Genomic DNA, 26,105 nt, shown 5'->3' with positions numbered 1-26,105 from the left:
GGTGCCGTCATAATGGTTCACGGAGGGAGAACCGGGGTCGTGACAAGTTGGTATCAGAGCTCTAGGTTCATAAGAGTCATGGATCACAAGTTGGTTTATTAGAGTCTCGCTGATCGGTATGGAGACGTCTGTACTTATCTACGAGAGGCTATGTAACTGCTAGGAAAATTCCACTTCATTTGTTTTTCTTGTCGTACGAGATTTTGATATCACAATTCTAAATTTCTGTCTTCTATTCTCTCACAGATGGTAAGGACACATGCTACCCGAGATGATCAAGCACCCATGCCCCCTACTGCAGCTGTCAGAGGCCGAGGCCTGGGTAGAGGCCGAGGACGTGCACGTGGAGTAGCCAGAGCATCGGCGCGAGCTACTGCCGAGGTACCACCAGCTCTTCAGGAGACTCTGGCATAGTTTATGAGCATGTACACCACTTTGGCTCAGGTAGGGTTGCTTCCCCTTGCTGCAGCTACGTCTCAGGCCGGGAGAGGAGCACAGACTCTCGTCGCCCGCACTCTTGAGCAGTGAGTGCATATTGAGTAGGTCCCTGAGGCTATTCCAATACAGCCTGCAATCCGTGATCAGCCCGAGGATAGGGCAGCAACTTCCGAGGATGAGCAGCTGAAGCTTGAGAGGTTCAAGAAGTACAAGCCTCCTGTATTTAGTGGTCTAGCATCGGATGATGCTCTGGGATTTCTAGATGAGTGTTACTGCATTCTCTGTACCATGGGTATATCAGGATCGAGCGGGGTTTCCTTCACTACTTTCCATCTTCGAGGGGCTGCCTATGAGTGGTGGCGCACCTATGAGTTAGACAGTCCGGATGAGGCTGCTTCACTGACTTGGACTCAGTTTTCAGATCTGTTCCTGAGGGAGTATGTTCCTCAGAGCCTCAGGGACGTGTGGCGCGCAACGTTTGAGCATTTGCGCTAGGGTACTATGATTGTCTTAGAGTATGCAGTCCGTTACACTGAGGGATTGCCCCGGATATGGGAGGGGTGCACCTCCACAGACTTCTCAGCCACAGCGTGCCCCGCAGAGTTCTCAGGCTATGGTTACAGCTCCAGTTGCTACCCCACTTGCTCAGCCATATAGAGGTAGGGGTCGGGGAGGTAGAGGCCGCCCTAGAGGGGGAGGCCAGGCCAAATACTATGCTCTTCCTGCCCGTACCGAGGTTATTGCCTCCGATTCTGTCATCCCAGTTATTATACTGGTTTTTCATAGAGATGCATCGGTTCTATTCGATCAAGGCTCCATTTACTCTTATGTGTTTTCTTATTTTTCTCCGCATTTGGGTGTACCTTGGGATTCTTTGTGTTCCTCTGTTTATGTTTTTGCTCCTGTGGGAGATTCTCTTGTTGTGGACCGCGTTTATCGGTCGTGTTTGGTTACTCTTAGTGGTTTTGAAACCAAAAATGATTTATTATTGTTCAGCATGGTAGATTTTGATATTATCTTGGGCATGGACTGGTTGTCTCCCCATTATGCTATTCTTGATTGTCACACCAAAACCGTGATGCTAGCTATTCCAGGTGTGCTACGTGTTGAGTGGAGGGTTACTTTAGATCACACTCCCAGTAGAGTTATTTCTTTTCTTAAAGCTCGACATATGGTTGAAAAGGGGTGTGACGCGTATTTAGCCTATGTGACTGATGTTAGTATTGATACCACTTCAGTTGATTCAGTTCAAGTAGTGCGGGATTTTCCCGATGTGTTTCCAGCTGATCTTCCAGGCATGCCGCCTGATAGAGATATTGATTTTGCATTGATTTGTTGCCGAGCACTCAACCCATTTTTATTCCTCCGTATCGTATGGCTCCTCCTGAGTTGAAAGTGTTGAAGGATCATTTACAGGAATTGCTTGATTAGGGTTTTATTCTGCCTAGTGTATTACCTTGGTGTGCTCCTGTCTTGTTTGTGAAGAAAAAAGATGGTTCTATCTGTATGTTTATTGATTATTGCCATTTGAACAAGGTTACAGTGAAGCAACGCTATCCTTTGCCTCATATTGATGATCTATTTGACCAGCTTCACGACGCACAAGTGTTCTCTAAGATTGATTTGTGCTCAGGTTACCATCCGTTGAAAATTCGGGAGCCAAATATCCTGAAGACTACTTTTAGGACTCGGTATTGTCATTACTAGTTCCTTGTTATGTTATTTGGGATGACCAATTCCCCAACAACCTTTATGGATTTGATGCACAGTGTGTTCTGGCCGTATCTTGACTCGTTCGTCATTGTCTTTATTGATGATATTCTGGTGTATTGCAGGAGTCGGGAAGATCATGATCAACACCTAGGGATTGTGCTTCAGACTCTGAGAGAGAAGAAATTATATGCTACATTCTCGAAATGTGAGTTTTGGTTGGATTACATGGCATTCCTAGGACACATGGTATCGTGTGAAGGTATTCAGGTGGATCCGAAGAAAAATAGAGGCCATGCAGAGTTGGCCTAGACCATCCTTAGCTATAGAGATCCATAGTTTCCTTGGCTTGGAAAGTTACTACCGTCATTTTGTGGAGGGGTTTTCATTGATTGCAGCCCTTATGACTAGGTTAACCCAGACGGGTGCTCCATTCCAGTGGACTGAGGAGTGTGAGGCGAGCTTTCAGAAGCTCAAGACAGCTTTGACTACAACCCCAATTTTGATATTGCCTATAGGTTCGGGGTCTTACATGGTTTATTATGATACCTCGAGGATTGGCCTCGGAGCAGTGTTGATGTAGGACGGTAGGGTGATTGCCTACGCGTCCAAACAATTAAAGCTACATGACAAGAATTATCCGGTCCATGACCTTGAGTTAGCTACCATTGTTCACACCCTGAAGATCTGGCGCCATTGTTTATACGGTGTGCCTTGTGAGATTTATACTGACCAATCGAGCTTGTAGCACCTGTTCAAGCAAAAGGATCTAAATTTGTGCCAGAAGAGGTGGTTAAAGTTGCTGAAGGACTATAATATCACTATTTTATCACCCATGCAAGGCCAATGTGGTAACCAATGCTTTGAGTCACTGGGCAGAGAGTTTGGAGAGTTTGGCTTATTTACCAGCATCGGAGAGGCCTATGGCGATGGATATTGAGGCCTTAGCCAGCCAGCTTGTGAGATTGGATCTTTCGGAGCCCAGTCGAGTTTTAGCTTGTGTGGTTTCTCGGTCTTCCTTATTTGATCGTATCAGGGAGCGTCAGTATGATGATCCTCATTTTGTTGTCCTTAAGGATAAGGTTCAGCACGGTGATGCCAGAGATGTGACTATTGGTGATGATGGGGTATTGAGGATGCAGGGTTGAATTTGTGTACCCAATGTTGATGGGCTTTGGGAGTTGATTCTGGAAGAGGCCCATAGCTTGCGGTATTCTATTCATCTGGGTGCCACAAAGATATATCAAGGTTTGAGGCAACACTACTGGTGGAGACGGATGAAGAAAGATATAGTTGGATTTGTAGCTCGGTGCCTCAACTGTCAGCAGGTGAAGTATGAGCACCAGAGACCAGGTGAGTTGCTTTAGCAGATAGATATTCCAAAGTGTAAGTCGTAGCAGATTACCATGGACTTTGCAGTTGGGCTCCACAGACTTTAAGAAAGTTCTATGCTATTTGGGTGATTGTGGATCGGTTGACCAAGTCCTCTCACTTTGTTCCTATGTGTTTTATGGAGCGGTTGGCGGAGATCTAAATCCGTGCGATTGTTCGTTTGCATGGTATTCTAGTTTTCATCATTTCAGATAGAGGTACTCAGTTCACATCACTGTTTTGGAGAGCTGTTCAACGCGAGTTGGGTACTCGGGTAGAGTTGAGTACAACATTTACCCCTCAGATGGACGAACAGTTCGAGTGCACTATTCAGATTCTTGAAGATATGCTCCGTATGTATATGACTTGGTTTAGGATGCTTTGGAGAAGGTCAAGGTGATTCAGGATAGACTCCGTACAGCCTAGTCCAGACAGAAGAGCTACGCAGACTGGAAGGTTTGTGATGTTTCCTATATGGTTGGATAGCGGGTTCTGCTTTGGGTATCGCCTATGAAGGGCGTTATGAGATTCAAGAAAAAAGGGAAACTGAGTTTGAGGTTTATTGGTCCTTTTGAGATATTGCGGCGTGTTGGGGAGGTTGCTTATGAGCTTACCTTACCTTCCATCTTGGTAGGAGTTCATCCGGTATTTCATGTTTTGATGCTCCAGAGGTATCACGATGATTTGTCACATGTGTTAGATTTCAGTTCAGTCCAGTTAGACAAGGATCTATCCTATATTGAGGAGCTAGTGGAAATATTGGACAGGCAGGTTAGAAACCCGAGGTCAAAGAACATTGCATCAATAAAGGTTCAGTTATATGAAACTACGAGACTGCACCTGGTAGATTCCCCCAGTACTGGGTATTTATATTTGGGACTACGGAACGGGATTCCGGTAGATCCCCGTGTACTATGAGTTGGACCACGGGATGGTATCCAGGAGACCTATTGGATATGTATATTTGGGACTATAGGACGGTATCCTGGGAGATCCCCGATTGTTATGATTTGGTGCTGAGCTATATTTCCTTCTGTGTTTACTTTGCCTTTGTATAGTTGTTGTTGTCCTTTACATCCTGTGTTACTTTTACTGCTGTAATTATTTATACTACTATGTTCTACACCGTCGAACTTTATATTTTATTTAATCTCAGTAGGACCCTAACCTTCCTCGTCACTACCCGACTGAGGTTAGCCTTTGCACTTACTGAGTACCACTGTGGTGTACTCATGCCCTTTCTGCGCATGTTTTTCATGTGCAGATCCAGGTACTTTGATTCAGACTTACCATCCGTGCGGTGAGGCGACACTTCGGAGACTTCGAGGTATATCTGCCGCGTCCGTAGACCGAGGAGTCTCTCTCCATTCTCTCTTGTAGTTAGAACCCTTCTGTATTTACTTTGTTTTAGTCTATTCTGGAGTTAGAGCACTATGTAGCATCCTTAGCTTGTGATTCATGGGTTTTCGGGTTTTGGGCAAATGTATTAGCTTTTATGCCAAGCGGCACTTTTAAACATTGTTTTATTACTTTATTTTTGTTTTAAATTATTTTCTTCCGCGAGTTTGTTTACCTTCCACAGTTTAGGCTTACCTGGTTGTAGAGACTAGGTGTCGTCACAATGGTTCACGGAGGGCGAACCGGGGTCGTGACACAATGTGAATTTAATTGCGTGGAGTCGCAATATCATATTCAATTGAGTTGTTGGTAACATAATGGATTAAATAAAAGAATTATTAACATGCTTTATTCTATGTACCTCTTAAGATAGTACTCGTTATCTCACTCGGTGCCTTATTATTCTAAATGGTAAACTCACTTTCACTATAATTTGGTTCTCAAATTATATTCATCACCCTGTTAGATGTTTACCTTACTTAAAATTGTTATCATGTTTTTCTTTAACAAATTGTATATTTAATTCGTTAATTTAACTTATTTTTTCTTTTATTTAATAATGAACTTTTACTCAATTTTATTGATTTCTAAACTAAACTCAACTTATACTCTGTTTCGTATAAATTGTATATTATTTTTCTTTACTTGATTTCTAAAATAAATTCATTATTTCATTTGACACCTTACTTTATTCAAGATTGCTATTATTTTTATGATGTTTAAATATATCTTCCGTTCATCTAAATTAATATTTATCACAATTTCAAAGTACATGGTAGCACGTGGGCTTTGTCGTTGGAAGGCGATTGTTATTGTGGGCACGAGGTGCTATATGTGTAAGATTTAGAAATTGTGGTTCATGACTTGTGTTTTATGAGATGTGGTGCCTCGGGATAATTCTTGTTGTAAGTCCATGCGATGTGAGAGATTTGATTTTTTGAGTTGTCATCCGTTTTCCCTTATTTGAGTTCATTTACATCTCATCAGTGCTTTGATTATGTTGTTTCTTTATTACTCATTTACTACTTTCTTCCATTTATGTTTATATTACTTTTTTTTGTTGTAAATCAATAATTTTCTACCGTAGGTCTTACATTGATGTTCTTTCCATTGTTATCTTATGTATTTCTTGAATAGATTTCTATGAGTAGGTGTCTTGACCTGCCCTCTTCACTCTTTACCGAGTTTAGGCTTGATACATACTGGGTACCCTTGTGGTGTACTCTTGCTATGCTTCTATACATTTGTGTGCATATCCATATATTCTAATTGTTTTGTTGAGAGTTGCGTCTGTGCGGCAGGAGACTTAAGGTATACCTGCTTAGGCATTGGAGTCACCATCTTACTTCATTATGCTACTAATTAATTGTAATTTAAAATAGTATTGTGCTTATAATTTCTAATGTGTTTTAATAGTGCTTATGAATTATCTTATTATCTTTGTCTTTAATTCTGTTAAGCTATCAATGAATGTTAAGTTTACCTAATCTTAGATACTTGGTGCCATCACGACATCCTAAGGTGGAAAATTGGGGTCGTGACAAGTTGGTATCAGAGCTCTAGGTTCATAGGTTCTACGAGTCATAAGCAAGTCTAGTAGAGTCTTGTGGATCGATACAGATATGCCTATACTTATATTCGAGAGGCTACAAAATTATTAGGAAATTCCACTTCCTTTCATTCCTTATCGTGCGACATTAATTCAGCTTGAAGCATATATCTTATATTCCTTTACATCCACTCATATATGATGATGCAAACTCAATATGAGCTATACTCCGACGGTTCAGAATACTGCAGATAGGCTACTAGGTGGCCATAGATGCTCGGTCATTGTCTAGAGGTATTTTCCAGACTAAGGACATAGACATGTTGGTAGATCTTCAGTAGTTCATATGTGGGATGCAACTGGTTCGTGTATCTGATCGGTGCTGTACGAGCTTATGAATATTGGTAATATGGATATCGTATGTTGTGCCCTATGACTCTGAGAAAATTGGGGGGGGGGGTTCACTATTAATGATTAGATTGCGTGGGCAAGTGTTATATCAACTTTTGGTCTAAGGTATATATACAGTGTTGAGGGGTTCCCCAAAATTGTAAATGACTAAGATTTGAGATTTTCATGGGATGGGCTAGAGCTTGCGGTATATCTGTATCATTTCTAAATCTATATTCTAGAATTAGAGAGGTTAGATAAATATTTTCAGATTCACAGAAGGTATCTTCAAAGTGGGTATCTCGGTAAGAGCATTTTTGGGTGCTCCAGAGGAAATATAGAGGTTTATCGGCTTTCGAACAACGTGGTTCATGCTAGGTACTTCTACAACGAGCTTTGACTTAGGATCATTGTGTACCGATAAGATAAAGTGTTGAATTGAAGGCAAGTTGAGGAGGATTAGAAGAAATGGGTCAGCTCGGTTGTGTTGGGTCAGCATAGCAGCAAAGGTAACTGGTCCTTTGGTGTGGTAATGCTTCACCAACATTTTGTGGCAATATTCTTGGGTTTGACGGCTTGCGTGATTTGGTTGAGTTAGGGACACTCAGTTCAGATAGCGTAGTGGTACGTGAACTAGCCTCAAAGAGTTCTTTATAGTGTCGACCATGACTTGAGTTAGATGTTTACTACCGACATCAGGAATGTGTTGCATGCTACAATTTTTGCGTAGATGGGTTCACGAGTTCTAGACAACATGGATGATTTTAGATGTTTAGAAGAATTCTAGCATTATTTGATACCACCTAAGAAGGGTGCGCACTCTAGAAGGCGCACTGTGTTTTGACTTGCAGATGTGTGACTGATATTGCAATAATTGCCCGGTAGATTGATTGTTGATGTCCACATTTTGCTTTGTGGAATGAATGAATTATAGAAGTACTTCTCGTGGGATAAACGTATGTGAGGAATGTGTTAGGTATGTGATTAGTGTAGCTTTGATCGTATATGGAGATTCTAGTATTCTAGGGATTTTACGACTAAGAGGGTTCTCGAGGCAAATTGTTCCATGGTTGTGAACGGTGAAAATATGTTAAGAGGTTGGCAACTGATGGTATGTACTATAGATATGTTATTGTGGTCTTTTCGGAGGCTATCTACCTACATTGAAAGGATCCGAATTGATTTGGAGGCTACTAGTAGGTCCAATAAGGATTTGTGTTCTAAATCGGATCATATTTATCTACTCAGCATATTTATTGTGGAGGGGCATATTATCGGTTAGGGTAGATCACATTCGTATTATGATGTATCTCATGTGTCACTCTCCTATGCTGCGATAGGTTGCGATCTGTTGGTTATCTGCACATAGATGCAGTTATGTTTAGGCTTTGTAGCAAAATTCGAGTGAGATTGCTCTCGGGGTGTTGAATGGTTGATTGTGCCTTGGTTATGGTCTTACTATTCCTGGTATATAGTGATATCTATATCTCCATAGTTATGGTCACGCGCTTAGTATCTTTGATGTTAATATGCTTATGGTTGTTGATTGCGAGTATCATGGATCGATGTATTCTAGGTGGACCAGTGTTGGATTGGGTCATGCATCGCACATCGCGGCGGCGTTATGCTATGATATGATCCTTTGTGCTTATTTCGTGTGTTATGTTTCCCCTTGTGTGGTGGATTGATAGCATTGCGATTCGTGGTGGTATCTGTTGAGTTGGCGGGATGGTTTCTTCATTTTCATTCTCTTTCCATCATTGGGTATATTTGAGTTATTGTTCGTTGGTGCACAGATTGCATAGTATGTAGCTCTAAGTAGGATTTGTATGACAGGGAAGTCGAGTAGCTTGTACTGGATGAGGTGAGGTTATTGGGCCTGAAATGAGTGCCATCGTATTTGATTAAGTTATGCCTGCAAGAATTGTGTCACTAGTCGACTTAGATTTTGGCTATGGTTCTTATCTGGCAAGAGAGCTCCACGACTTGTTAATTTGATGGGTGGTTATGAGTTTCTGTATGTTTCTTTCATCATTGATAGTATAGGAAGGTTTAGAACAAGACTTTAGTTAATATGAGATTTGTTACCGGTGTCGGGCTAGTTATTGAGCAGATATTGCAGTCGGAAGTTATTGCTATGAGTATTTAAGTTATGTGGTATATCATGTGGTTATGTCTTAAGCTATGGTTATGTATTGATAAATCTTATTCAGAGTTATAAGGTGCATAGATGAAAGAATCAAGTCATATGATGAGTTCAGATGTTGGGGATTTGGGTTTTAAGGATGGACTAAGGCTGAAATAACGATCCTCTGTTAGGTGGTGTTGTCGGGCTTATACGGATTGGGGAAACGTTGGATCACCCATGGTTATGTGTATGGTGAGGGTATACAACGATTTGATGGCTTTGGAACGGCTTTTGGCACGTTCAAGGACGAACGTATATTTAAGTAAGGGAGAATGTAACGACCCAACCTATCTATTTGAGCTTTAGCATTCCATTCGGTGGTTTGAGAATTTGAGTAGCTTCATATTATGTATTATGACTTTTGTGTATGGTTGGTTTCGATTTTTGAGCTGTTCGAGATTGATTTGGAAGAATGATTCTCATTTTAAAAGCTTTAAGTTGGAAAGTGTTGACCAAGGTTTGACTTTTGGGTAAACGGACTCGGAATTGAGTTTTAATTATTCCAATAAGTGTGTATGATGATTTTGGACATGTCAACAAAGTTTGGTTAAATTCTGATGAGTTTAGGATAAGTTTGGATTATATGGTGATTGTTTTCAGTTTCGACTTCAATTCGAGCATAAAAGTTACCATATTGAGCAAACGACTTTTGATTCGTGCTTCGACTAAATCATTATATTTGTATAATAATTTTGGAAATGTAGCAACTGAAATCATCAAGTTTTGACATCGTATGAGGAATTTTTGGTCATTTTACTATGAATTAGGTTGCCAGATTTGTTAGATTAATTACGAAATTGCCACTGAAATTGTATTTGAAAATCCGCATTATTTTCAAATATTGAAACCAACATATCTCCTTCATTATAAGGTCAAATGAAGTGATTAAAAAGACTAACTTGACTTGAATTTCACATGAAATCCATTGGAGGCATTGAAAGAGAGTTTCAGGATCGTTTGGCATAAGAAACGAGGCAGAACAACTAAGCATTTTTGGCTATTAATTTTGTTGGAGATTTTCTCATCTTGAAAGTTTGGGATTGGGAGATATGCCGTAGAATTACAGCACTTTTGATAGTAGTTACATGGACTTTAGCTAGTTTTTAAGCATTTTAAGTCATTTCTTATGTAGTTTTGCCGAAAACCAAACTTGAAGAACCAAGAACATGGAAAAGATGACAAGAAACCATAAAAGAGCAGAAATGCGGCAGGTTTGCGACCAAATGCGGAGTGGAGCAGACCATCCCAGTTTTGAGAGTAGATTCTGCGGTCCATTGTGCGGTCGCATAAGGCTTGCGCGGAACACATAATGATCGCACAAATGCAAAAGGAGATTCGGGAAAAATGACTTTGAGGTACCAAATGCGGTCGCGAAATCAATATGCGGACCGCATAACAGAAGTGCGATGGAAAACTGGAGAACTGGGTAATCAACTCTGCGAAGGAATTGAAGATATGCGGGCCGCGAAAGCTTTTTGCGACTCATTTTGCGGCCGCAAACTTGATCTACAGGGTTATTTTATTCACTTTTTGACTCCTATTTTTAGCCCATTATAAATAGAATAACTAGAGTTTTTGTGGGACATTTTGTCTGAAAAAGAGGCTACACTTAGAGCATTGAATACACCTTTATTTTGGAAGCTTTTGAAGAGAGAATATTGTCACCTTTGTAAGCTTTATGACTTTATTTATTGCTTTGTTCTTGGGTTCTAGTATGAGAAACTAGTTTTAAATACTAAGGTTGTGGACCCTAAATGGGTGTAATGTTAATGGGTGTTTACCATTAAGTGTAATATATATAATGGTTGGTATCTATTCATTTCTCATGCTTCATTTATTATTGATGGTTGCAAACATTGACTAATACCATTTCACTCTATCTTTACTTGGAAAAGTGGTTAGGGTTTGGTAAAATTTAATAGCAAAAACTTCAAGGCTTTAAACCTTGTTTAATAGAACCGCTTAGGAATAAGGGGTTGTATTTGGCATATATTGGTTTTTTTTTTATTGTATCTATATTATATTTGGGAAAATCATAAAGAGAAAATAGTACATAACTATTGAAAAATATTGGGTAGTCATTTAGGAACTATTTACATATCAAAGGACCTTCCATTAGAAATATATCATATTAACACCGATATCATTACATTCCATTGATGGGGACACAACCTTGGTTTCCTTAATCAAACTAATTACATTTTCGCAACAAAATAGTTTTCTTGATAATTCATAATTACAACACTCTCTTTTTAAACTAACGGAATAGGATTACGACTTAAGTCAAGTTTCACACTATTCAAGTAACCTTTGACATTGACTTTCTTACACAATTTATTTGGGTGTAATTTGAGTGTATCACATTTTGGCGCAGTTTCCAGGGAATACGATTTTGAAATGACTAATTAGTGTGTTCTTTACTTTACATCTTCTTCTATTCCTTCACACTTTGCTTGGTGTCACTAGGTAATATTTTTGCGGATATACATGAGTATATTGAGGATACAAATGCCATTGTCCCTCCAAGAGTCGATGTTGCCACCTTCAAAGTGGAACACACTATAATCCTAATGCTCAAAGCAGAGGGGAGTTTATCCAAAATTCCAGAGATGATGATCTAACCCAACATCTTAGAAATTTTTTGGGCGTGTGTGCGATGCACAAGCAGAATCATGTATCAAATGATGCCCTAAGTTTGAGGGTGTTCAATTACTCTCTAACTGGAGAGGCATGATAGTGGATCCAAAATCTACCTCCTAATTCCATCCATTCTTGGCCCGAACTTGTCCAAGCTTTTCTAGCAAAATGGTTTCTGCAAAGCAAGAAGTCTGAGCTCCGGGATAAAATTTTCTTCTTCAAGCAATTACCGAGATAGCATCTATATGAGTCATGGGATAGATTCAAGTTATATTTGGTGAGGTCGACGAATCATTGTTTTTCGGATCACATTTTGTTGGAGAGTTTTAACATGGGATTGGATCGTATGAATCAATCTATAGCCAAAAATGTAGTTGATGGATCCTTTATGGATAAAATATTTGCAAGGGTCTCACAAATCCTTGACATGACAGAACATAACCAAGCTTGGCACTCGGAAGGCACCACAGGTCGAATTGCATATGGTACTCATTCCTTGACCAACATGATTAAGGAGAACCAAGAAAGAGATCAAGTAATTGCCGGCTTGCCACCAATGTCAATGTGTTGACGAAGATGTTCACTGAAAGCCAAACAAAAAAGGTGAATGTGGTGGAACATGTTCAACCCATGTCAAATGAGGATTACGAAGAAGCAAATTATTTTAACAACTCTTAAGGAGGTTAGTGCAGAAAACCTTACCAAGGTTCAGGACAACAAAAACAATGGACTAAACCGCAAGGGCAAGGCAACCAACAGTGTCAAAACGACCAAGTAGTTCAAATCAAGGAAGTTGGAATAACAACAACAACAACTTTTCAAATCGGAGTTCAAACCCCTATGTTCCACCAAAGGGGCTATATCTAACTCCCCCATTGGAAGGAAAGTTCTTCAAGTGAGTCCAAGTTAGTTAGAAAACATGCTTGAATGAGTATTGCAAAATCAAGAGAGTTCTGACACTTCAATGAAGAATATGACTCAGCTTGTGGGTTCTCACACTACATCCACACAAAAGTTGGAAATGCAAATGAGAGATCTCTCAAGAGAGAAACATTTGAAGCAAAAAGGCACACTCCCAAGAGACACAATTGCAAACCCAAAAGGTAGTGGCAATGGTCCGACTTCTTATTGTATGGAAATCACAACTCAAAGTGGGAAACTAATTCAATGAGAGAATGAACAAGTGGTCGAAGTTGAAGATTCTGAACAAGAAGTCGAGGCACAAGTTGAGGTGCCAATTGTTGTTGAAGTTGGAAGACTCCCGAGAAGGAGAGAACTCAAGAAGTGAACATGAAAAGGTTAAGGAAAAGGTAATAGAGGCACCAAAAACTCAAGCACCAATTCCTAGGCCTCCTCCTCCTTTCCCTCAAAGAATTTCTAGAAAGGTTGATGATATCAAACTTGAGAAGTTCTATGACATTCTCAAGCAATTATCGGCGAACATTCCATTTGTGGAAGCATTTCAAGAGATGCCGGGTTTTGCTAAGTACTTGAAAGACTTGATCACTAAAAAGAGAACCACCAAAAATAAAGTGGTGAATGTGACTCACCAGGTTAGTTCCATCATTCCAACAACCTCCGTCCAAAAGAAAGAGGATCCGGGGCCTTCACCATTCCATGCACTATTGGATTGCAATTTTGCACAAGCCCTTTGTGATAATGGGGCTAGCATCAACATAATGCCACTTGCTATTTACATTCAAGTGGGATTAGGTATGCCTAGGCCTACAAGTATGAGGTTGCAAATGGCCGACTGTTTAATAAAGCGACCGGTGGGGATTGTTGATTATGTTCTTGTGAAAGTGGGAAAGTTTCTCCTCCCTGTCGACTTTGTTATCCTCGATTGTGTTGTTGATAAAGAAATCCCTATCATCTTGGGGAGACCATTCCTTGCTACCGGGAGAGCACTCATAGATTCGGAACGAAATGAGATCAAGTTCTGAGTTAATGATGAAGAACTTACTTTTCTGAAATTACCACATGCATACGAAAGTATCTCAGTCAATGATGTTGTAGATGACGTATAGGGTATAGTCAAGGTGAAGATGGAAGAGTAATGCCTTGGTGAGGCATTGACGACTATTTTGGTGAATTTTAATGGTGAATATATGGAATGATAAATGGAATCGGTGAATGCATTGGAAGGGATTGGGTTGTACACTTATGCATCAAAGAAGCTTTATCTTGACTTAGAGAATAGAGTCACCCTTCCCGCTAAGCCTTCAATTGTCAAGCCACCACAACTTGATCTCAATCCACTTCCACCACACTTAAGGTATATATTTCTTGGCTCTAATGAAACTATACCCGTATTTGTTTCTTCTTTGTTGAATGATGCGCATGTTGAACACTTATAGGATGTCTTGAGAGAGCACAGGCAAGCCATTGGTTGGACTATAGCGGATATTCGAGGGATTCCCGCCGGAATTTGTAAGCACGAGATACATTTGGAAGAGGAGAGCAAACCTAGAGTGGAGCATCAAAGAAGGTTAAATCCTTCCATGCAAGAGGCGGTGAAGAAAGAAATCATAAAATTGTTGGATGTTGGATTGTCTATCCTATTGACAATAGTCCATGGGTGAGTCCGGTGCAATGTGTGCCAGATAAAGGAGGAATGACCGTGATTCAAAATGACAAAAATGAACTCATCCCAACGAGGACGGTAATCGGGTGGAGTTTGCATGGACTACCGGAAGCTCAATACTGCTACTTGCAAAGACCATTTTCCTATGCCTTTTATTGATAAAATGCTTGATCAGCTAGCAGGAAAGTCATTTTATTGCTTTTTATGGTTATTCCGGCCACAACCAAATCAATATCGCCTTAGAGGATCAAGAGAAGACAACATTCACATGTCCGTAGGGGACCTTTGCCTTTAGTTGGATGCTATCTGGGATATGCAATGCCCCAACTACCTTTCAACGATGGATGATGTCAATTTTCCCGGACATGGTTGAGGATTTCTTAGAGGTGTTCATGGATGACATTTCTGTAGTTGGCGATTCCTTTTAGCATTGCCTTGACAACCTTAGGCAAGTGCTCAAAAGATGTGAGAAAACAAACCTTGCGCTCAATTGGGAAAATATCACTTTATGGTGGACAATGGTATTGTTCTTGGCCACAACATTTCCAACCAAGGCATAGAGGTTGATTGAGCAAAGATCGAGATCATTTCCAAGCTTCCTCCTCCCACTTCGGTAAAAGGCGTTCGGAGCTTTTTGGGACATGCCGATTTTTATATGCAATTTATGAAAGACTTCTAAAAGAATTGCAAGTCCCATGTGTAAAATCCTTGAAATGGATACAAAGATTGAGTTTGGTGAGAAGTGACTTAAAGCTTTTAAGGAATTGAAAGCAAGGCTTACTACACCACCTATTATTGTCACACCGATTGGTTTCTTCCATTTAGACTAATGTGTGACGCTAGTGGTGTAGCTATTGGAGCAGTACTTGGTCAATGACATAACAAGATTCTTCATCCTATCTACTATGCAAGCAGGATATTCAATGGCGCACAAATGAATTACACCGTGACGGAGCAAGAACTGCTTGCTATTGTCTATACTTTTGAAAACTTCCAGGCCTATTTGTTGGACTGCAAAGTGATAGTCTACATGATCATGTTGCTCTCCGCTACCTTATCGCAAAGAAGGATGCTAAATCAAGATTGATTGGGTGGGTTCTTTTATTACAAAGTTTGCAGATCACTTGTCTAGGCTTGAAGAGGCAGGGAGAACAAAAGAAGATCTTGAAATTAATGATGCCTTCCCTGATGAACGCATATTGGCATTTTCTAGTACCTTCACTCCTTGGTATGCCAACATTGCTAACTTCTTGGTTAGTGACCTTATACCCGACATATTGGAAGCTTATCAAAAGAAAAAGTTCTTGCGGAAGTGTAAGCAATACTATTGGGAGGAACCCTTTTTGTTTCGGATTTGCGCCGACTATATCGTTCGGTGTTGTGTTCCAGAAGATGAGGTAATTCAAATTCTCAAAGCATGTCATGACTCCCAAGTTGGGGGCCACCACGGTGGAAATCGTACTGCGGGAAAAGTGCTTGAATGTAGCTATTATTGGCCATAGATCTACCAGGAAGCAAACCAAACAGATAAGGTATGTGATCAATGTCAAAGACAAGGGTCAATTTCTAGAAGATGCCTATGAACTTTGTGATGGAGCTCAAGATCTTTGATGTGTGGGGGATATATTTCAGGGGTCCCTTTGTAAGCTCTTACGGCATGACATATATCTTGGTGGCAGTAGATTATGTCTCCAAATGGGTTGAGGCAGTTGCCTTGCCAAACAATGAGTCAAGGAGTGTAACCGCCTTCTTGAAGAAGAACATATTTACTCGATTTGGAACCCCAAGGGACATCCTTAGTGATGGTGGTTCTCACTTTTGCAACAAAGCTTTTTTAGGCTGCTTGAAAAATATTGAGTTAAGCACAAGGTGTCCACCCCTTATCATCCTCAGTCGAGTGGTCAAGTTGAAGTTTCCAACCGGGAGATAAAAATTATTCTAGTAAAAACTATTAATGCAAATAGGACCGACTGGTCAAAGAAGCTAGATGATGCATTGTGGGCATATCGAACAACATTTAAGACTCCCATTGGCACCTCACCATACTTGGTTTTTGGTAAGGCGAGTCACTTGCCAATGGAGCTTGAACACAAAGCTATGTGGGCATTGAAAAAGTTAAATCTTGACTAGGCCGAAGCTTCTAATCTAAGGATGACACAAGTCAAAGAGATGAAAGAATTCTATTTTCATGCCTATGAGAATGCAACCATGTATAAAGAAAGAATGAAGTTTGTTCATGAAAAGAAGATTTTGAAGTGGGAATTCAAATTCAATGGCTTTTTCTTACTCTTCAACTCAAGAATGAAGTTCTTTCCAGGCAAACTCAAATCCAAATGGTCTGGCCCATTCAAAGTTGTGAAAATGTCTTCCTATGGCATTTTTGAATTAGAATCCGAGGACGAGACTCACACCTTCAAAGTAAATGGCCAAAAGGTCAAGCATTAGCTCGGAACCATTGGAGAAAGGCACTTGATAGAACAATTCGCACTCAAGGATGGTCCTACACCAACCCCCACCACTGATTAGCCAAAATGGGGGCAAGATCATTGTGTTGTGATGTTAAATTAAGTGCTTCTTAGGAGGTAACCCATGTGTTGGTTACACTTTTTGGTTAGATTTTAATTTCGGTAATTTTATTTTAAAGTGTTGAATAGATTGTCATGTGTGTTAGAATGCAAGTGACCAAAAATACAAGGAAACAGGATGCAAGTGCAGAGGAAAATGAAGGAAAGCAAGCCGAGCTTTAGCTGTTTTCTGCGGCAACATATGCTGCCATATAAAGGATTTGAGGACCGCATAGTGATCGTAGACACAAGCTAAAAAAATGCAAACTGGGCCTTAATAAATGCACCGAGGATTCACTTTCTATGGCCTGCATAATGATTCTATGACCACAGAACTAGTCGCAAATCTGTTGCGCACCACTCAGTCACTAACCCATCACATCACACATATGCGGCCACATAATATGTTATGCGATGTATTTTTTCACTGCGAAACTCTCAGGTATTAAGCCCTAGGTCTCTCTCTCATTCCCGTCTTTCATCTTTACTCCCCCACACACGGGCACAAAGCATAACATAAATGAAAAGAAAGAAAAGACCAAAAACACCGATAAAAACAAAATCAAAAAGGAATTGAAAAGGAAGGGTCTACCTTGCTCATGATTCAGACCGAAATTCTCTATCTTCCCATATCTGGTATGTCCATCGCAATCCTTTCTCTTACTAGTCAAATTGAAGAAGTGCCACATTCTTTCATTACCCCCCTCTTTCTCCCCAACTCCTTGCGATGGGTAATTATTTGTTAGTGATTGTACTGATAATCAACGCTGGGGAAAAATACATGTTGTGAGTAAATCAAAATTTGGGGGTTGTATGCGGCGAAATCGGAGGACTTAATTTCTCTCTATCAAGCCACTTAGAAAGAATACCTCGAGCCCCGAGGACGTGGAGCTGCGACTAAGTCCCCTCCCTCAGGGCTCGTCGAGGCCCGACCCAAAGAAGACGAAGATCGAGGCTAAAGCAGAAGGGGAAGTTCCCAAGGCATACGACTAAGTCTGAAAAAGCCGACCTATCCAGAGCCTCTGCCCAAGCATCACGTCTAGCCGTCCCATCTCCATACTTTATAGTTAATGCATGTTGTACTATAACCGGGTTCCCTTCCTATATAAAGGTAACCCACACTACTTTGTTAGGGGCTGATGTTGCTCCAACTATTCTCCACTAGATCAATAATCTCTCTCTCTCTCTCTCTCTCTCTCTCTCTCTCTCTCTCTCTCTCTCTCTCTCTCTTTTCTCTCTAACTTGCTCGTCCTTACTAGCTCAAGGCTACTCTTAGTGTTTATCGATTGATATTGGCCATAAAGAGTCTTGTTTGATCGTACCTTAATTGTTATCCCATTCCCGACTACCCCCGGTAGCTCGAGCTCGAGCCAGATATCGACCTCAAGGTCTTTCATCGACCAGTCTGAGGCTCGGGCTGCAAGCATCTCGGTTTCATTACTGCCCTGCTTTAGCTCGTATTTCTTTGTTAAACCTTATACTATTAGCATCTATTGCTCTAACAACTAGCATAAAAGTAGATCACATATTTTTTGAGTCCCATTTACAAATTTAATTGTTGTTACCATTTTCATGGTAAATAGGAGTAGGAATAGAGTAAAGGGGTTGGAAAATTGTGAATATTTGCATAATATACCGTCCTAATGACTAAGTGTGTGCTTGTGCGTTTTGGATTGAGTATGGATTTGGTTTTTGTGCATTTGACTGTGAATACCTTCTTTATTAGGAACGTTGATCTTTGTGGTTCGCATAACTGGTTTTCGGTCCATGGAGTCATCACATTTTGCATGCTAGGAAGTTTTCTAAAATCCATGTGCGGTTTGCAGCCGCAAAAACATTTTGCGGACCGCACAATGGTCGCAGACAGAGGAAGAAAAAAAGCTAAATCTGAAGAACAAAATGCGACCGATCTTCGGTCGCATAGTTGTTCTCCGGCAATTTCTGCGGACCGCATAAATTAATTTTCCTTTGAGAGTTGTAATTTGCAAAAAAAAATTCTGGCTCACAGAATTGTTCTGCGATCGCATAACTAGTAGCATAATCTTCTTTGGTTTTCATTTCCTTCCAATATATTACCCATGCCATATTATGTACTCAGTCCTTGATTAATTGACATGTATGGCACCAAATATATCCCTAGCATCGTGACTACCCCCCTAGAGGAAAGATACAAGTTATTGTTATAAGCCCACATTCATAGCAATCCAAATGCAAACAGCCTGACACATCCAGAAATATATCTGAGCATTCCTCCTAGTCTGAAGAGGAGGAGGCACAGATTGACCTTGTTCCACCAGTTGACCTCCATGCCAAAGCACACCGAAAAAGTGGTGAAGATCTCAGGTTTGGGATCTCTGGCTCTTGGACTCTGTATAGAGATGGCCTAGCAAAGAGAAAAATCCTCGAAGAAAAGTAGCTAGGTTTGAACGGTTTAAAAGAACCCTACCCTCATGTGCTAGAAAACATCAAAAAGAGGGGATGAGAGTTCTTCACTCAGGTTCCGAGGGAGAACAATGAGACGTTTGTTCGGGAATTTTATGATGTATACGCTGCATCCAAGAACGCAGAACAAAAGAGAAATCGTAGATTCTTGGAATCCGTCTTTGTCCGAGGAGTTGAAATACTCTGTGATTCCTCATCAATCAATGATATATATTTTGAAGAATGGGAGCCAGGAATAGCAGAATTTGGTGACAAGATTCCAAACAAGGAGTCCGAGCATGCTTGGATAGACACTGTCATAGCCAAGGTAACTCTATCATGGATTGCACCATGCTAGAGGATTCACAAAAAGGGATCTTACCCAATAAGGCTGGTATTGGCTATGTTTTGTATGTTCTTGTATAATTCCTTCGAGAAATGAAACTGACATAAGTATTGAGAAGTCTATCCTCATTGCTTGCATCATGTTGGGTATCAAGATTGATGTGGTAAATCTTATATTCCTTGAGATTGGGAACCAGGAAAACCAGAAAGAAACCTCGCTCTCTTTTCCATGCTTAATCCATGCTTTGTGTAAAACTGGCGCATTTCCTCCCTTCCCCAAACATGACCGCATAGGAAAAGCTGTTCAAGATATTGACATCACTCGGATCGATGATGCTACGGATAAAGTGGTCGAAGATCCACCAGAGCAATCACTCACTCCCTCTACAGCCTCACCAACACCTGTTGCTTCATCAGTGCCATACACTTTGTCTGCACCGGCTATCTCTATATCCATTCCTACCCAGCCACTGCAACACCACCTGTCTCACTACCTGCACTCTCCAAGTTTGGTCTACTGGCACAACATGCAAATTCCAAAGTGAAAAAATTGACAAAAGAACTTCCATCTCTCATCCTGCACGCATTGGCCCCAATCCAAACCTCAGTGAGTGATCTTCAAAAACAACATCTATCATATGAGGATCAACTTAAGCATTTTGAAGTATGCCTTGAGAGGGTTGAGTGGGGTGGAGCTGGGGAAATGCCTTAACTCAAAAAAGATGTAGCTGAGCTTAAGTCAGAGCTGTATAAGATGAAGACACTAGAATTTGATTTGACCTCCCTTCTTCTAATGGTAGAGGAGTAGGGCACATGCACCTCCCATGCACCAAGCCTCGATTTGGATTTCACAAAACTCATGTTAGCTAAGGTGGCCCATGGTACTGAGACATCACAAGCTCCAGGCTCCATTGTGCACATCGATGATCACTCAGAAGATTAATCTAAAGGGTCTGATGAGGAAACTAATGAAGAGGCGTTACTTAAGGAGGGTAATGATCATAGGGACAACAGAGGCAAACATGTTTCTGTTCTATAGAGGAACTAGGTGAGGAAGAGGAAGATGTGCAGACATCCATTGCACACTCCCTTGCAGATATGGTCAACAAAGCTACTACCATGACAACACAACCATCGTCGGGTGAGGCTAGCAGCTCTTAGTTCCAAGACCCAGCTCCGCAACTGGTGTATCTTCCTACTTTGGTCTTGGACACCACTATCCAGTCAAGGGTTCCACCTACTACCTCCACAGTGTCAGCTCCCAGCCCTACAAGCTCCTAGTGCGCCCCAAGAAGCCCCTAAACTTTGCTATTACTTTCTCAATGCATTAGGGACAATGCATGCTCTTTAGTTGGGGGTGGGGTAGTCAAGTTTTTGCAACTTGTTTCTAAACTCTTACTCTTAATAGTAAAGATTTGTATATAGCAATGAATTCCCATTTGTTTTTCTTCGCCGGGTTCTTTTCCAATGGTGTAAAAGTAGAACCATGGGGGTAGCACAAAACATTTTGACTTGTTTGGTGCTTTTTTTCTATCTTCAAGCATGTGATAAGTTTTTGTTTAATAAATTGCACCCTTAAAATTTTGTAAATAAACGATTAGTCATTCTTGTGAAATCAAGGCTCGCTCTTTGACTTTGTTCTTATTTAGAATCTCAAATATCATGTGATTAAACTTTTAGTTTCCTTGTATTTACTTGAGGGCCGAAATTATGCCGATTTGAACAGTTCATGCATTGTGAGTGGATGAGAATTTGTGTAAATAATGCATGTGCTCAAATTGTAATGTCTAAAACTTGCCCAGTTGGTTTCTCAATGTAAATCTTAGGTTGATGATTGGGTATTGAAATGATCTTAGGCTATATATTTGTGATTGCTAGCTACCTTTTGACCAAATTTACCTCCCTGGTACATTTATTATCCTAGTTATCCCCTATTGAGCCTTTAACCTTTTATTTGGATACTACATTACAAACCTTTACCTTTTTGTGAAATATTTTCCTCTTTTGAACCCATCCATCCGTGAATGATTAAGTATGAGGCTAAAAGCCTAAGGTTGGGATGTTAGTGTTAATTGGAACGTGGTAAGGTTGTACATTGTGTGTAGAAGCAAATAGCTCAACGCTGTGTATATGAAGATTTTCAAGCTCCAAAAGAACTCCAAAAGAAAAGCAAAAGAAAATATTTTTATATATACCAAAAAAAATGTGTAGAGTCTTGAGAAAATTTGAGCGGTAGTTTAAGGTGGTTCTATGTTGGTAACTAGAGGTCAATAAGGGCTATGTGGTTTAAAAAAAGCAAACTGTATGTAGCGTTCAAGGAGGGTACAGTCACAATATTCCTTAATATTCGTCCAACCCATCCCAAAGCCTACACTACAACCCTTAAAAAGTCCTTTGTGATCTACAACCAATTATTCCTGAGATTGCAATGAGTTAAAATAAGGGCAAGCATATGGACTGATACTTATAGCACTTGGACTTCTTTCTGAGTGCAAGAGTGTTTGATTGTATGCTTTGTACATATTTGTTGAGTTGGAGATTTTCTTTGATGTGAACACGCATGAATTGCAAGATTTAGTAGAAGCTAGGTTTCTTGAAGTAGGATACAAGTGCATATCTAACTGTAGGTAGCAATCTGTCATTGTTCTTGAGGCTCAAAGTTTACAAACTGATTATTCGAATTGTTAAATGATCTTTGTCTTCAAAGAAGGGTGAATAAAAGAAGTTACATGTTTGTTAGCTAGCAGTCAGCACCATCCATAGTCACTGCTGCTTTGTTGATCAGTCGGAAGTAGATTAGTATTTGATAGGTTGACTTTGTTTTAGTTGTTTGAGGGCAAGCAATAGTCTAAGTTGGGGGTGTTGATGTGCCGTAGAATTGCGGCGCTTTTGATAATAATTATATGGACTTTATCTCATTTTCTAAAGCATTTTAAGTCATTTCTTATGTAGTTTTGGTGTTTTGAAGAAAACCAGACTTGAAGAACCAAAAATATGGAAAAGATGACAAGAACCCATAAAAGAGTAGAAATGTGGCAGGTTTGCAACCATAAAGTGATGTGCGGGCCGCATACCAACCGCAGAGTGAAGCAAACCATCCCTGTTCTGAAATTAGATTCTGTGAAACATTGTGCGGTTGCATAACGCTTGTTCGGTGTAAGGCCCCGGAAAATTTTGCTAAGTAATTTCGGATTTCGTGGTGTCAGGTAGGCTAATTATAATATTTTATGTGGTATTAACATGATAGGCATCAATTGAATTTGGTAAATAAGTGTATAAGTCTTATAATAAGTAAAGTAGGGTCCAAGGAGGGGCCTAAGTCTAAGTCAAATCGGAAAATTTCATAATGGGCTAAAATTTCAAATGAGTTTGCATAAATCCACACTTTGAACGAGTATATATATATATATATATATATATATATATATATATATATATATATAGGTTATAAGTCGATAATACCAACCTATCATATAAAAGGCCTTCGAGTCTAGTTTCCAATTCTTCAAACGGTTTGTCATTTGGACATTCCCGCACAAAGTTATGATCAAATTACCAAAGGCTAAAAAAATGAGATCCTGTGTCAGTTCTGCGATTGCAAAACAATTATGCAGTCCGCATAATTGATCTGCGATCGCAAATCTGGTCGCAAACTGGACCAGTGTAGCCCAGTTTTGGGCACCAATTCCGCGATGCATTTTGCGACCCACATTCTTGTTTTGCGGTCCATTATGCGACTGTAGACTCGATTTCGGAAGCATATTTTTCCTATTTTTATAACCCGGCCCCATTTTAATATATATGTTTTGGGGCTTCATTTGGGGTCATTTTCTACTGATTTTAGAGAGAGTTGAGAGCATATAGAGAGAGAAAGAGCCTAGCTTCATAATCACCCAAATCTTGCTAAAGTTTTCAAGAATCAAGGAAGATAACCAGTTGATCATCCTCTATCCGGGTAAGTCCTTCTTCAAAGATTTCATGTAAGAGGTTAAAGGTTCAAATATATTGCGGGGATTGGAAATAGGCCATGCATGTGGGACTAAGTTGTAGTATGTGATATTAAAGAACTAATTTGGGTAGTTCTTGTTAAAATGGGTTGAGGGAAGAAGGAATTTTCATTATTATAACTTGTAGACTACTTCACATGTTAGATGTTTGATGATATTCCTAAGAGAATTAAACCATGGGTAATCTTCCTAATTATTAATCGATTCCTGCTATCTCCTTATATATTGTTATTGCTAGAGGTGTCTGTGGATTGTAGAAACTTAAGGAAAAGCTCTTTGAGGTATGTATGGCTAAAACCCCCCCTTCTTAGAAATTGAGCTCCCATAGTTTCCATGTAAAATTGTAAGTCCGGAATTTGATTGACGTAGTATTTTTTATTTCAAAGGAATTAGTGTTGCAAGGATATATAAGAAAAGTGTGTTCTAATATGTTCAATATGCTATTCTTGATAAATTGGTGATATGTGAAGAATGTGGACTATATGCTAAATTGCCTAGATTTCAAGTCAAGTTTAAATCGTGATTATTATGCCAAATCATTTAAATTTCTCTCTATGCTTACAACTTGAATTGCTCTTGTATGTGCCCATTATCTTAAATTGCAAGTTTGATGTTGAAAGTGAAAGTGATGTGGAATGTGAGTTATAAAATGAGGCCTATTGCCAAGTATAATGTGATAATTGTGGACCTAAGAGCCTATGAATAGATACATGTGAAATAAATATTGAAATGAGGTGATTAATGAGAAAGGAACAACGCCTTGGTAAGGCGGACTAGCCGATCGGGCCGTGATCGGACGCCATGCCGCACACATGATTGTATTGTGGTGATATTGAATTCCGGAAAGTGAGAATGAATTGTGATTGAGGTACATGTCTCAAACAAGGCAACCTAGCCGATCGGGTCGTGATCGGACTCCGCTCAAGAAAGCGGTGGTATTGTGAGTGATGATGAACAATATTAAATTCCCCAAACTAAAGCTAAGGAAATTATGTGAAAGCTATGTCATTCCTGTTATTTGATGATGTGGTGATTGTTTAAAGCTTTTGTTGAATCCTTATGATTTATTTGTTCTTGTATGGCTGTTATTTCTAATGAGATGGTGTTTAGTTATACATACTAGTGCTATTAGATGGTACTAACGTCCCTTTTGCCGGGGGCACTACTTCTTTAAATGGATGTAGGTGGTTCCATAGCAGGCAGTGTTGGTTGCAGCTTGTGATGCATCTCTCTTTCAGCTGACTTGGTGAGCCCTACTTCATTTCGGGGTCCTGTACCGTTGTTTATTATGTACTTTGTATTTTGAGGTATAGCCGGAGCCTTGTTGTTGTCATTTCCATATTACTCTTTATTTATATTTAGAGGCTCCGTAGACTGGTTGTGGATGGTGTCGGGTATTGAAAATTTGAACTAGAGATGCTGTTACTTGGCAGAATGTTTCCTTCATATCTATTAATTATAATAATTTGGTTAGTATGGTTGAACTGTTAATGAAAGACAAAGATAAAAAATTTCAATGAAATGCTCATAAAGTAGAATTTATGGAGTTCATCTCCTTGTTATTCATAAATTAATTATGGGTAGAATGAAACTTAATAGGCTTGCTCAGTCGGGCTTACTCAGTTGAGCGCCGGTCGCGCCCCACAGTTTTGGGGTGTGACAAACTTGGTATCAGAGCCTAAGGTTTTAAAGTGTCCTAGGATGTCTCGGAGCCGTGTCTAGTAGAGTCCTTCTTATCGCTGTGTTATCGACCACATCTATATGTTTGAGGCTATTCAGACATTTAGGAATTTCACCCTTCTTTAATACTCCAAATCGTGCGGTAGAACCCAGGATGGGGAGCTAATTTCCTCACTATGTCTTATTCTCCAGATGAGTAATCTTGATACCATAATCCACGAGTTTGAAGCATTAAGGAGGGAATGACCCCACCATTGAATCTGAGAGAGATTGCCCAAGCATTTGATAGGAGAATGTATTGAGCCATGGAGGGATTGGTAGAACTTGTTGCTAAGGGGAGTACCCTTATTCCTATTAATGTCACTGCACCACCAGATAATGTAGTATATTAGTATGTTACCAACATGTGTTAGGGATGTGGAGTCGAGGGGTATCGATTAAGTTATTGCCCTATTATCCTAAAGTCACCAAGTAAGTCACTCCCTAGTACATCATTATGAACAACACAAAAATTTTACTCATTGAATGTCTACATCCATATTGTAGAGTCCTCGTAAACATGGTCTTAATAAGATGTGAGTCACAAAAACTTTTGTGTACCGACTCCTTGAAGGAGATGTATTGTTTGTGAATCCACTCTATCACAAATTCTCTTATTTACATCCTCTTGTGGAATTAAGTTCTATAAATACGCCCTTGAATGGAGTTATAACTCTAGGATTAATACTTCCCACTTTCTTTCCCAAATTCTCAATAGGGGACTACATCTGATAAATTTGTTATAAAATATTTTTATGGACGACGTCTGCTCATCTGTGCCTAT

General features: G+C 40.0%; 1 protein-coding gene across 1 annotated transcript; it reads left to right on the top strand.

Moving 5' to 3' along the window:
- The first annotated feature begins 12,856 nt into the window (after positions 1-12,856).
- Positions 12,857-13,624, top strand: LOC142165885 (uncharacterized). Its single transcript, XM_075224273.1, has one exon. The coding sequence runs from the start codon at positions 12,857-12,859 to the stop codon at positions 13,622-13,624; it is 768 nt and encodes a 255-aa protein (XP_075080374.1).
- Positions 13,625-26,105: the final 12,481 nt, after the last annotated feature.

The sequence above is a fragment of the Nicotiana tabacum genome, chromosome 11 (assembly GCF_000715075.1).
Source record: "Nicotiana tabacum cultivar K326 chromosome 11, ASM71507v2, whole genome shotgun sequence".
NCBI classification, from domain to species: domain Eukaryota; kingdom Viridiplantae; phylum Streptophyta; class Magnoliopsida; order Solanales; family Solanaceae; genus Nicotiana; species Nicotiana tabacum.
The sequence above is the reverse complement of the archived record's forward strand: the minus strand, read 5'-3'. Positions and strand labels throughout refer to the sequence as shown.